This window comes from Thamnophis elegans, chromosome 1 (genome assembly GCF_009769535.1).
Source record: "Thamnophis elegans isolate rThaEle1 chromosome 1, rThaEle1.pri, whole genome shotgun sequence".
NCBI lineage: Eukaryota > Metazoa > Chordata > Lepidosauria > Squamata > Colubridae > Thamnophis > Thamnophis elegans.
The window spans coordinates 51,176,101-51,190,358 of record NC_045541.1 but is presented as its reverse complement, the minus strand read 5'-3'; the positions used below and the strand labels follow the sequence as shown (position 1 = coordinate 51,190,358).

Here is a 14,258-nt window from a genome sequence, read left to right as displayed (position 1 = left end):
GGAGGACCCACTCATCCGAGGTGATTCGTTCCCAGGCATCCGCGAAAAGGGAGAGGCGACCGCCAGTCGGGTGATCCGCGGATGGATCACTTGAACCTGCGGAATGGGCGACCGTCTCCTCCTCGAAAGGGCCGCTTGCTTTGCTGTTGGCCTCTGAACCTGTCTCTAGGAAACTGTCTATCTCCCTGCCTGTGGAACCTGGGGTTCTGGTACCTCTGGTTCTGGTTCTCCACTTCAGGCGGGCGATACGACGTTCTCCTGGGGTACGGAGCATGCCGGAGATCTGACCATCTGGTAGTCGCCGGGAAGACCTTCCGTTTGTTCTTATCCTCCACCAGGATAGGATCCAACGCAATCCCAAACAGCTTGTCAACAGTGTAGTCTGCTCCTGTCAAGTGCCACTTAGCCCGGGACTCCGCCTGCCAGTGGCGTAACCACAGCAGACGCCTAGACGCCACCGAGGATGACATTGCCCAAGACGCATACTTAACTGCATCCAGGGTGGCATCTGCTGAGAATTGCGTGGCTGCCAGCATCTTGGAAATGTCCTGCAACAAACGAACCTCTGTGGCCAGAGTCCTGTCCCTCAGCTGTTCCAACCACAGCACTGTGGACCTGTTGAAGAAAGATGCCGAAGCGGCAGCCCTAATGGCCCAAGTTATTGCCTGGAAGGTCTTACGTAGCATGATGTCTGCCTTCTTGCCCTCTGCCTTGAGGCAGTTGGCGGTGTCCCCTGTGATCATCGCTGATGCTGAAGTTAGGGTGGCAACCGGGTTGTCCACCTCGGGAACCTGGAGAGCTTGGGCAAAGGTAGGGTTAAGATTATAGAATTTTCTCTCATTTCCCCCTGGAGTGGGGAAAGAACCTGGCTTCACCCACTGAGATTTAAGAACCTCTAGAAACATCTCTGGAGTAGGAATCTCCTCTTTCTCCACCGGTGGTCTGTGGAAGGGCCCCTTCTTCTTACCCTTGCTAGTGCTAGGCATGGCAGACGCAGGCCTGGGATCTGGGGGGTGGTGGTTTCCAGGTCTGTTGTGGCCCTTGCCTTACGAAGCATGGAGCTAAATAAGGAGGGGGGGAAGACCAGCGATGGTTGAATCGTCCTCTGCCTGGGCCTCTTCATCTTCAGAGAACCCCACCTCCTTCAACTCTCCCTCCTCTAATTCGGAAGCCTCACTGGCAGTAGAGGGGGAGGGAGACCTGGCTCCTCTGGCAGCAGATGCACTGGGGCGATCTTGATAGCCCCTGGGCTGGTCCTGGGAAGACCTACTCCTGGAGCTCTGAGGCTGCTAATTTAGAGGCCATCACTTGGGCTAAGGCCCTGGCTAACATCTCCTGAAAGCTATTGGGAAGCTCAGGCAAGACAGGGTAGAGCTCTGGAGGCTGTGAATATTCTCTGGGTTCAGGGGATAGTGGTGCCAACTGATGCCTAGCTGGGCTGGGGAGCCTGCGCCCAAAGCGGTCAGCCCTAGACTCAGACGGAAGTGCAGGCGATAAGGGGGGCGATAGGGAGCTGTGCCCTCTGCCTGAGCCCCTTGGGGAACCTGGGGATGCTGCCTGGGCATCATCCAGGGCTGGAAGCCTGCGGGGGGATCGGGACCTGGAGGGGGAAGGGCTGATGGTAGCCCTCAATTTTCTAGCAGAGGCTCTGGTCATCCTGAATTCCTTCTTAGAGGTTGCCTTCTTGGGGGCCCTGGAATTGCCCCTCCTGGTTGGGGACCTCCCCCTGGGAACTGGGGAAGCCCCCCCAAAAGTCCCTTCATCCGGATCCATACCCCCTGGGGATCTGGGCCTAGCATCCCTGTTCCTCACCACCTCCGCCATAGTACTTACAGTTGTGCTGACCACCAACCTCCTCTCTCTTTCAGCCGGCCTCAATCGGGTGGATTCAGTCTTCTGTCGCTGAATCCACACTCTTCTCTCTTCTGCCGCTGATCTGCAGCCCGAGACACTGGCAGGCACCGCTCTGGAGCCCTCCCCGGATCACCGGCGGAGTTGGTCCTTAAGGAAGCCTCTTCTGGCTTCTCTGGTGCTTTTGAGCACTTTCGGCGTTCGTAGGAGAACGCCGATCACGCGCTCACTCACATGCTCAAGATGGCAGCGGCAAGATGGCGACCACCAATCTGCGGTCCGATCCTCCTCCTGGAGCTGGGGAGTGCTGGGGCGATCTCCGATGGATCCACGGACCTCCGCTGGTCTCGTCAGCCCTTTTGAGAGCCGCACGGCCGCTTCTATCGCCCCCGCGATGTGGAGGCTTCCTCCCCCTCGTATGCGACCGTCCGGTCACTCGGGGTGCGCGTGCACGCTAGCAAGCAGCAAGGCTTGTGTTCTAGCAGCGCTGAGCACGGCAGAGGAGAGGTGCAGCGATGCAGGAGAAAAAACAATGTAAAAATTCCGTTTGCAGAGAAAAAAACCTGTAGAAAAAAATCCTAAGTCTTCGAAGTGAAGGGAGAGTCAGAGATACACTCCTTTTAGGCCGGAGACTGAGGTTAATCTGGGGAGGTCAGAAGGAGGAATGTAGGTGTGGCCTCGAAAGATTACCTCAGTCTCCTAGGCAAAATGGTTGGGTTAATACCCGGTGTTACTCCTCCCACATCTCACTCTGGAAACAGGCAAGAAGTAAATTAGATTCACAGTACATGCCTATTTTATAAGAGAGATAGGCAAGATTCGGCTTGACTGATTGATTGCCTGTTTTAAAAATGAACATGTTGATTTTTTGGAATATATGAGGGTAAAGCTGTATAGCAAAAGTTAGCAACTCACAAGTAAATAATCAATTGCCTTCCAGATGTAAGATTCTTGTGTATCCTTGAATCATAGCTTGAATAACAACAGGGATGATGAAAATTGTAGTTCGATATCTGAAGGGCCATAGGTTGTCCATCCTTTGAGTTCCTCATTGTACTAAGTATATTTTGTTGGGTTTTCTCTGTTGCATCTGATACAGGTCAGGGAAGAAGGAGTCCTGAAGAAGCAGCTGAAGAAATTATCGATGCAGTGGCTGATTTTGCAGGAAAAGACTTGCCTGGATACTTGAAACTTGTTAAAGTTGTTGTCTTTCAGCCACATATGCAAAAATCCTTTTCCACCATTTTGGAAAATAAAAAAGGACAGGCATTACCCACTTCCGAATCTATGTTTTCTAAGTTTAAAGGCAAGTTTAAAGTATGGGGTTCATTTACTGTGAATGCTTTTCCATTTTTTCCCGTTGAGTGTGCACTTACAGAATTTCCTTTTTTCTTATAGCATTTCTAACTGGTAAGAAGTCACCTGCTAAAAAGAAGAGTTTTATTGCATTGGAAAAGAAGATTGAGATGTCAACATTTGAGTTATGTGGCGAAAACAGGAAAAAAGTGGAAGAGGCTGAAGCCTGGCTAAGGAAATTAGTTTTCAAGGAACAGACAGAAAATCGCATTGTTGATGACTTGATAGACATGTTTGCTGATGCTGAAATCAAGAGACTGAATGATCTCCAGAAAAGATTGCATATTGTCATTCATCTGAACAGGACGGAGTCTCCTCCTTTTATTTTGTTATCTGGTATCCCCCAGGACGTCCTCACTGCTTTCACAGACATCCAGAACCTCTTAAAAACACTTAAAGCTGATCAGGAAAAGAAATCCAAAGCAGAACTTGTTCAAGTTTTGGTTGAGTGGCAGTATTGTGCAAATGGAAATGTCTTTGTAGCTTTTGATACATTTAGTAACCTTGATTTAGAAGATGCTAAAATCAGCAAAAAGAAACAAATTCAGGTCCAGATTCAGGGTCAGAACTACACAGCTGATCTGAACAAAATGTGTGTTGTAGATAGCCAAGGAAAAAGCATGAAAATTAAACGTGTTGGAAAGCATGAAGGTAATGAACTTCTTAAATAATTGGGGTTGGATTAGTGGTTAGATTACTGTTTTGGTCGCCTCTCAAAAATATCTTCCTCAGGACTTAAAAAGTGTGCAAATGGGGTAGGGCAATAGTACAAAACAGTTGAATGTGTGTATCACTAGGAACTTTAAAAAAAAAAAGTGAACAGACCACTTGCAGTCAATTCCATACTACATCTGCAAGACTTGATCATGTGTAGAGCAGGTTTTCTATCTATTCATTTCCTAGCAAGAATTTTAGGCTTGTTTTTACTTTTTGGTAGAAATTGACAGTACAGGAATCTTTTCCCCAAAGTGAAAGAAGCAATGAATAAGTTGATACAATGCTTGTGACTTCCATTGGATCTAGAAACATATTTCTTGGCTCATATCATGCTTCCTTCTCTATCTGAATTTGAGGGTTTTTAACTTTTTTCTTTAAAAAGAATAAGAATAAATATCAATAAGGCTTCTGTACCATTTCACAGTGCTTTACAGCCCTCTCTAAACGGTTTACAGAATCAGCTTAGTGCCCACAACAATCTGGGTCCTCATTTTACCCATCTCGGAAGGATGGATGATTTGTCTTCCAGACTTTGGAATCATCTTTATTTCTGAAAAAAGTATTTTATTGTAAGCACTTTAGTTATATTTGTAGTATTTAAAAATGGGGACAGGAAGCAGTGGTTGAGAGCATCTCTGAGTAGATGGTTGTTAAGTATGTCTTGAAATTGAATGTCCACTACATTTATCAGTTTCTGGGGGGGAAATCTGTAACATTTGCAAAAATATAAATTATCTTAATTGATCAGTATTTTTTAAGTGACAAAAAACAATTTCTTACCCTAGAAATTGCTCTTGAAACAAGAAGTACTCTAAAACCATTTGAGCAGAACAGAAACTTCCAAGTTTACCGATAGTTTCCTTTTTTGGAAGCAAAATAGAAAGAAAGGGAAAGTGGTCAGTTATTGGAGGAAAAGAGTCAAAAGAAATGTGATTTATGAGTGAACAAAATGAAAATATAGAAATAGTTGTTTGGAAATAACACTTAGAACTCAGGCTACTTAGTTCATGAGTGCTGACAGGACAGTTATGATGATGAAAGAAAGTTATCCTATGCAGAGATGCCAAGCCACTGTGAAGATTTTAACAATAAATGTAATGTTCAGTACAAGAGGAGATAATTGCAAATTCCATTGATTTCAAACTTATTCATAGTTCTATTTTCTGGTGGGTTATGTGACTACTTCAACAAAATGTTTATTTTGCAGGCAAACAATTAGAACGCCTTCCTGAACATTGGGAAGATATGAAAGGAAGCCATGCCAAATTGGTTCCACTACAGCCTACAGCAGGAGAATATAAGGACATTGAAAAAATATTCCGGATTGGCTGCCCTACATTCAGAATTGAACAGGTGACATTTGATCTGAGCTTAAGGAAGCAAATAAACCCAACACACTTATTTTCTCCTATTTTCACCACAACAACAATCCTGTGAGATGGGTTTTGACTGAAAGAGTGACTGGCCCAATGTCAGGGCCACTTTTGCATTCCACAACTTTATATCCTGTAGAACACCAGTGGGTTTCTGTTTCGAGTTCTTCAGTGATGTTGCGTATCAGTGATTGGCTGCAACATTGGCTCAAGAGTTGGTAATACCTTCAAATGGGAAAAGAATTAAGTAGAATAATCAGAGGTGGGTTCCTACTGGTTTGGTTCTCCCGAACCGGTACTGCCGCCTTCAGAGAGCGAACCGATTCTCTGTTTTCGTTAAAAGAGGGCCTGCCCACCCCTGGGTTATACTTACCTTTATTCAAGCTTCTGAAGGTCAGCTGATCCAGGGTGGAAGTTTGAATTGCTGCTCCTCAGCTGTTTCCCCTTTTTTGGGACCAATTTTCATTCAATTCTGCAAAGCACGAGCTCAGCAAACCGGCTAGAAACTCACCACTGAGTATAATGTGAAATATCATGAAAGTGAGAATATTCAGATACACCCTGTATCTATATCACTGGAGTGTAAAAGAAAGGAAGAAAAGAGCTAGAATAGCTAGGAAATATGTCACTGAGTTGAAGTCAATGTCCATACTCCTCCTCAATTTTACAACCTAAAAAATAGATTTAATCTTAAAAGGCTTTTATCTGGAGGTCAGGTAGTAAGAATGACACTTACATACCACTCCATAGTGCTTTACAGCACTCTTTGAGCAATTAAAATGTCACATACTGCCCCCAACAATCTGGATCCTCATTTTACCAACCTTGGAAGAATGGAAGGCTGAGTCAATCTTAGTCCCATCAGAATCGAACTCCAGGCTGTGGGCAGAGTTAGCCTGCATTATTGCACTTCAACCACTGTGCCGCCACCAGGCCTCCTTAGTTTGGAGTCTGCGTTGCATTAGACTGTTGAACTCCTCTCCATGCCCCGCATGGTTCTTGGTCTGCTATGAACGGATGTAATGCTTAACAGCCCTTGCTGAGACATTCTTTCTCCACCATTAAATGTCTTCTGATCATAAAGAACACCAATATTGACCATTGATACTGGTGCTGCTGTCTTAGTAATTCCATCTTCTGTATTTCCAAATGGTGGGTATAATAAACCTAGTTGTACAGTGGTTGCTTTTGCACACATTTGACCCATTTTGAGTTTAGCAATAATAAAAGTATTCCAAAGGAAATATAATTTTCTGAATCTTGCTGCTCTGATATTCATGAGGAGCACTTTCTGAAGTTCTTAAGCAGATACGGTAGCAGTGATGTCACTGGCCTTTCCAAAAATAACCCATCAAAGAAATTGCATTTACAGCTAGTCCTCAACTTATGACAACAATTGAGCCCAAAATTTATGTTGCTAAGTGAAACATTGGTTAAGTGAGCTTTGCTCCGTGTTCTTGCCACAGTTGTTAAGTGAATCACTGCAGTTGTTAAATTAGTAACACGGTTGTTAAGTGAATTTGGCTTCCCCATTCACTTTGCTTATAACGTTGCAAAAGTTGATCATATAACCTTGGGACACTGGATCTGTTATAGATGTGAATCATCTGAATTTTGATCTTGTAATCATGGGGATGCTGAAATTGTCGTAAGTGTGAAAAACTGGTAAGTCACTTTTTTTCAGTGCAGTGAACTTTGGTCACAAAATGAACTGTTGTAAGTCAAGGACTACCTGTATTTTGCCTGCAGTGAACTACTGAGGATATTAGGCATACAGCTTGTGCATATTTTAATGACTTTTATAGATACATTGCTTTTTGTACAAGCATTTTTAATTTTAACAAATACAGCAATGACATGGGCAGTTAATTTAATAAATAAATAAATAAATAAATAAATAAATAAATAAATAAATAATATGATCCCACACTTCTTGAATAAAGGCAATGCAGGGGACAACAGGATCTTTTTGGCAAGTAGTAACACGTAAGAGACTCCCTGCCAAATCTCCATCGCGACCTTTCTTCTCAGACTGTTTATTCTAATCTCAGCATAGTCACAAAAGGAAGAATGACAAAACTCACGGGAGATGAATGTAGATATTGTATGGTTGGGAATGATATCGGTAAACAAATAATAACGTTTTTACATTTGTAATCTTTGTAGATTGAAAGGGTACAGAATCCTTACCTCTGGCAATTCTATCAAGTCAAGAAAAAGCAAATAGACACACAAAATGGCCATGAAAACAATGAGAAGGTCCTTTTCCATGGGACTCCCCATTCCACACTGGTGCAAATTTATCAGACTGGCTTTAACCGCAGTTATGCTGGAAAGAATGGTAAGGTCCCTCTAGGCAGATGTAAGGAACTATGACATAAAGCACACTGTTTTCAAAAGAGTATAATTTTTTTTTAAAAGCAGCCTAACAGCAAACCCTGCTCTGCCCTTCCCCCTTTTCCCTTCACTTCCCAAGGCAACTTGCAAGGTTTAGTGAAAAATGTGGCTTGTTTTTGTTTTTTTAAAATCCTATGGAGAAAAACCTTACTGAAAGGAATACACTGTCCAAAAGAAAGTAGAGATTAAGTCTTAAGAGCTTTATATCGTCACATCCTTCTTCAAGAAAAACTTATTATAAGACAGCATTTAGAATCAAAAGTGGCTGATACAATGATAAAATAGATACTTCATGAAAGTATTAAAACTGTCATAAGACAAAAATGCTACAAACATCTTATTAAACACACTGGGTTGGTTGAATGGCCCCTTTCTGAGAGCTGCGCAAACTCAACACATAGAGAGACTCCCATGACCAGCTGCATTTACACATTGGCCAATCTGGTAAGAAGAGTTCATATGCAGTTTTATTTTCTCTCAGGCGAATTTTGAGTCCATCAGGTTGACAGCTGAGAGGAAAAATAGTATTCCCTTTCTAGCCTCTGAGTCAATAGGCTTGTGACTGCTGAGTGCTCAGCATCTCATTCTGCTTAGTGGATAGATTGTGGGAACAAAAGGTGCCACCATCCTTTTTCAGTTTTGAGGAGAATGGAAAAACCATGCTATCAGGTCTTTATTTTTCACGAAAATGGTAGTGGTGACAATTCAACTCCCTCCTTACAACGTTCTGTTTGCCTTTCCTAAAATGAGATTTCAGATCAATATAATACGACTGAATAAGCAACACAATTGGTGGCTTTTTTAGAAATACAACTGGCTAGATAACCTTATAATTCATCACTCAAAGCTGAAGTACCAATAGTGGTGCTTTCCATTGTTTTGTTTTGTTTTCAATATCTGTTTAATGTTTTAAATCCTTTTTTTCTTGGTTTCAGCTGCAGCAATTGGTAATGGGACCTATTTTGCTGTCAACTCAAACTATTCTGCACAGGACACGTATTCCACTCCAGACCAAAGTGGCAGAAAATATATGTACGTTGCGCGTGTTCTGACTGGAGATTATTGCATTGGCAGATCAGGACAGATTACACCACCATCCAAAAATAAGGCTGGATTTGACTTATATGACAGTGTAACTGACAACATGAATCAACCATCCATGTTCGTTATCTTTCACGATGCTCAGGCTTACCCAGAATATCTAATTACTTTTAGAAGATAATTTAACAGGCAAAATATGATGTATTTCCCTTTTCCTATCAAGTAATTTGAATGAACCTTTTAAAAATACTTGTCTCTTGAATCTCAGTTCATTATTTAGTTCCTCTCTAGAGCAGCAAAGACAAAAATAAGAATAAAATCCAGCAGAGATCAGAAAACGATGTTCAAGAGAGAAGAGGGTAGAACATGAAGACTTTACGGAAATAGAATCTACTTGAAGGAAATTGTAGAACTAAGCATTTCAATCTTGTAAATACAATGTATCTATATAATCAGTGACTTAAGGAATAGTTTGAAGTCTGCTTAACTCACAGTAATCAGATGTTCAAACTGTCCCTTTCAGTTTTAATGAAAGTCATTTTGCGCACCAAATGAAAGAAAACAAAGGGGAGACACTGATGCTTGAAACTGCCAAATCATTGTTTTCCTCTTAATTTTTTTTTTCTGGTGGCTCTGTCTACTCTGAATTCTGCACTTTGCTTCATGTCACTTTACCTGTCCTCCACTGATTTATCTGTATTTGCTAGAAGCATTCGGCACCTATTTCTCCATGCTCAAAAACTGCAGTTCCCTGCCACTTCTTGTTGATTTTACTCATCCTTTAGAAATATAACAGTGATGTCAGCTCTCTCATCCTGCCACATTTTTATTAACTAGGATTGTCTTGGCCTACATACTGAAGTGCCTGCATTTATAATCTTTCTAAGAATTACCTCATTTAATCCAATAAACCATTTCTGGAAAAAATGTTATGTCTTATGATTATTCTTGGGTGAATGTCGGCTTTAAGGGAGATTTATGGTTTAAACCAGACTTCAGTTCAGATGGCCTTTCAGTTCCTCAATTGGCCATGCTGAGGAGTGTTGCAATTCATTGGAGAACCATCCAAGGGTTTGGGAAAGCTTACAAAAAAATGAGTGATGGTCCTACCTGAATGCTGTTTCTCCTCAAATGGGGAGAGAGAAGCCAGGAGTGGGTGGTTGCTTCTATCTTCTGGTTGGAGACTGAGCATGTCATCTTTTTGGTCACACCTCCTCTGCCCTGTGATCTCCTTCCCACTTCTGCGAAGGTGCATCAATGACATGACTGTTAACCTGTGGAAATAAGGATCCTACCCTACTGCTGACCAGACTCTGGCAGGGAGGGACTAGCTTCTCTCCCCATTTGAGGAGAAACAGCGTTCAGGTAGGACCAACATTCATTCTCCCTCAAACTGGGGAGAGAGAAGCCAGGAGAGGGACATACCAAAGCATGCCCATCCCAATGGGTGGGAACCGTCTGAGTCTAATTCTTATCAACATGGATCCTTTGGTGGACCCACCTACCAAAGGCTACTTCCGCTTAAGCGGAAGCATCCAATTTATAATGCCTGATGAAGGGTGACGGAGGATCAAGTAGCTGCCCAGCACACCTCAATTGAGGCCTTTGTGGACCATGCCGCTATTGTGGCTGCACTCCGAGTGAAATGTGCCAGGTTGCCGGGAGTGCCCTAGATTTGTACGCCCTAGCTATCCAGGCCCTGATACAACTCCCGACAGTAGATGGGGTCACCTTACAACCAGAAAGGAGACAAATAGGGATTCTGACTTCCTAAAGGAAGAGGTCCTGTTGTAGATATGGAGAGCTCTCTGTCCAAAAATGCCATTTCTGCTCCAGGGCATGGCGAGGCCCTGGGCAGAAGTCAGGAAGGACCAGTTCCTGAGCCCTATGAAATCTGGAATTAACTTTTGGAATGAACGAAGGGTCTAACCTCAGTACTACTCTGTCTGCATGAAACACAGATCTCTCCTTACTGAAAGGACTGCCAGCTCAGAAATCCTTCTGGCTGAGGTAATGAACACTAAAAAGGCCACCTTCATAGTGAGGAATTGGCAGGCTCGCTGTCCTCAAGCGCCCAAATAGGGTCTCCATCAGGGCCTGTAACACCTTAGACAGGTTCCAAATAGGGTACCTGTGTCTCACATAGCTGTAGGTTAGTGGCACCCCTGAGAAATCTATGCACCATGGGATTTGTAGTGAGGGGCTTCCTATTCCCTAGGACAGAAGACAATGCTGTCTTTGTCTAAATCCTCTTGGAAAAAATCTAGGATCTGTGCACTGATGCCAAGGATGGATTAATCTGCGACCTGGCGCAGCAGTCGCTAAAGGTCACCCAGGTATGGTCATACAACCAAACCATGGACTGCCTCTTGGAGGACTGAATGGTCCTGATGACTCTAGCACAGTGGTGGGTTGTAGGCGGTACGCCCCAGTACGGGTGTACTGGAACCTGCCCAGAGCACTGGATACCATTCTGGTACGGTGCTCCGGGGGGTCCACCCACCTGCCCGAGCTCCTTACTAGTCTTTTAAGTCTTCGGCGTTTCCACGTACGTGCACGGTGCATACAGTACCTGTGCGACGCTCCGCTGAGCAGCTGGAGCATCGTGGAGGCTTGCAAAAGTGTGCACTGCACGCGTCCATATGGACGACACCGGGCTCGTTCCAACCGTACTGGTTGGAACAGGACCCAGAACCCACTACTGCTCTAGCAGAGAGGTTACCCTGGATCATGGCCCTCCTTTCAAATGCCACCAGGCCAACTGGAGCCACTGAGGCTCCGGGTGGACCAGGGGCCCCTGACTGAGGGATATCTGTCCCTGAGGTGTTCTCCACAGGCGGACCACCAACAGATCCATCCAACAATAGCAATAGCAATTAGACTTATATACCGCTTCATAGGGCTTTCAGCCCTCTCTAAGCGGTTTATAGAGTCAGCATATCGCCCCCACAGTCTGGGTCCTCATTTCACCCACCTTGGAAGGATGGAAGGCTGAGTCAACCTTGAGCCGGTGAGATTAGAAACACTGAACTGCAGATAACAGTCAGCTGAAGTGGCCTGCACCCTAACCACTGCGCCACCTCGGCTCTTGTGAAACATCTGTGACAGATCCAAACTATGGCCTCCTGGGTGAATACTGGGCCACTAACAGAATCTCTGCCTGTTCCCATATTACCTTCCTGACTACCACTCTTAAGAGCGGTAGAGGAGGAAAGGCGTACAGAAGACCCCTGGGCCACGGAGTGTGAAGGGTGTTTATCCCCTCTGCTCCTGTGGATGCAAACCTGCTGAAGAACTTTGGCAGTTGCGCATTGCCTGGAAATGCAAACAGGTCCAGGACTGGAGTGCCAAAACACTCTGACAGTTCCTGGAATATGGAAGGGTGAAGACGCCACTCTGACTGATCACATTTTCATGCCTGAGCACCTGAATTTTTTTCACAGATGTTTCACAGAGCAATTGATTTATACGATCTGAATTGGAATGGAGAAAAATGGTTTTGTGTGTGTGTGTATGTTTGAGTGAGCGAGGGATCTGGTAAGGAAACTGCGCCTATTTAGAAAAGAAAGTAAATTATTGCAATCATGATCAGTAAAAGGTAAGTATGGGGACAGGTTAGGCGGTAGAGAGAAAGTGATAAAAGAGTGGGAGAGAGGAAGAGAGGAAGAAAAAGAGGGAAGAGAGACAGAAAGAGACAGAGAAGGAGAGAGAAAGGGACAGAAGATTGGGAAAGAAGGAGAGTGAAAGATAGACAAAGAGAAAGAGGGTGAGAGAGACAGAAAGAGACAAAGAGGAGAGAGAAGGGAGAAGGAGAGAGAAAGTGACAGAAGAATGGAAAAGAAGGAGAAAGAGAAGAGAGACAAAGAGAAAGAGGGTGAGAGAGACAGAAAGAGACAAAGGGGAAAGAGAAGGGAGAAGGAGAGAGAAAGTGATGGAAGAATGGAAAAGAAGGAGAGACAAAGAGAAGAGACAAAGAGAAAGAGGATGAGAGAGACAGAGAAGAAAGGAAGAGGAAAGAGGATGAGAGAACATCTCATTTCAGCCCTGACGTGCAAATATTCTCTTTATTGGTAATTTTATTTGTCCATTTACTATCCAATACTCTCATTTCTCCTTAAGTTCGTCAAGAATTCCCTTCTTTTTATTGAATTTATCACAATACCTCGAGAGCAGCTTTTTCAGCATAGCTTTACAGTTATTTAAAATATATAGTAATTTAGGTCAGGTTTTCAGAACATTAGTCTATTTATAAGTCACTAAATGCAAAGAAGCAGAATTCAGAAAGTTGGCTTCCCTTTTTGTAATTGCCTATTGCCTGCTTAATTTTCTACCTACATTTTTGATAACTGATATTCCCAAGAAGCCCATTGCAGAAAGAAACCCTCCCTATGAATTTTGTTGGGTTTCCATGGAATAAAGTTTGATCTTTTTCTCAACCATACAGTAGCATATTCTTTCTAAGAAGGATATAATCAAGATAGTCCATAATTGCCTATCAATCTAACAGTATGGCGATTGACAATCTCTTTATATTTCAACTCTCACTCTTTCAGTCTTAAAGGTTTGGTGAGGAGAAATCCAAAAATTCTTTTAAAGAGGAAAAAAATGCTTGCACAATTGCATCCATGGAGTCATGTATATACGCAACACACAGAGAAACAAACTTAACAAATTGCTAAGTCTGCCCACTAACTAACTAACTCTGTTTCTGTCTCTGTCTCCCTTTCTCACTCCCTCTCTCTCTCTCTCTCTCTCTCTCTCTCTCTCTCTCTCTCTCTCTCGTATCTCTCCCTTCTTCAGCCCAATACTCTCGCTGGCATCCTGGCCAGACGAGAGGGACTGCAGAGGGTTTCCTAGAGTCTAGGGCAGAGAGTCATTTGATGGGAAAGTTGCCTCTTGGAAGGAATGACCCGGCTTGGCTCCCACTTTGTCTCTTTGTCTCTTCTGCCTTGTCTCTCCTGCCTCTTTGCTTCTCTGTTCGGTTGTTGGGCAGCAGATCGAAAGTGGGAGCCAAGCTGGGTCATTCCTTCCAAGAGGCAATTTTCCCATCGAATGACTCGCTGCCCTAGACTCGAAGAGATCCTCTGCAGTCCCTCTCGTCTGGCCGGGATGCCAGCGAGAGTGTTGGGCTGAAGGAAGGAGGGATACACATGCTCGTGCTCTCCCTCTCCCTTCCTCCCTCTCTCCCCCCTCTCTCTCAAATGGCAAATCCGAGCAGCTGCTGCTGGGAGCCTGTCCCATGCCTTCTCCCAACCCCCACACCCCTTCTCTCAGCTACTTTCTGCCTTGTGGACATGCTGGGCTCCCTGAATAGGCTCCCCTTGAGTAGAGCCTGAGACGTTCATCACTGAAAGGACTGCAGAACTCTCTGAGGGACCCTAACTTTGACCAGCGAGTTGCTTCTGCCTGACCTCTGATAGGGCAGGAGAAACAATTACAGGACCCTGGCATCGAGATGCACCCAAGGAACTATGGAGATGCATGAAACCATCTTGCCCAGGAGCCTAGACAAGAGTGCCAGTG

General features: G+C 44.2%; 1 protein-coding gene across 1 annotated transcript in view; it reads left to right on the top strand.

The window, feature by feature from the left end:
• Positions 1 to 9,651, top strand: part of LOC116509042 (protein mono-ADP-ribosyltransferase PARP14-like) — a 31,337-nt gene extending 21,686 nt beyond the window's left edge. The window contains exons 13-17 of the mRNA XM_032217934.1: positions 2,951 to 3,157; positions 3,250 to 3,858; positions 5,132 to 5,277; positions 7,464 to 7,638; positions 8,630 to 9,651. Of these exons, the coding sequence (XP_032073825.1) occupies positions 2,951 to 3,157; positions 3,250 to 3,858; positions 5,132 to 5,277; positions 7,464 to 7,638; positions 8,630 to 8,916 (1,424 nt within the window). The 3' untranslated portion in view covers positions 8,917 to 9,651. The remainder of the gene's footprint in view (positions 1 to 2,950; positions 3,158 to 3,249; positions 3,859 to 5,131; positions 5,278 to 7,463; positions 7,639 to 8,629) is intronic.
• Positions 9,652 to 14,258: the final 4,607 nt, after the last annotated feature.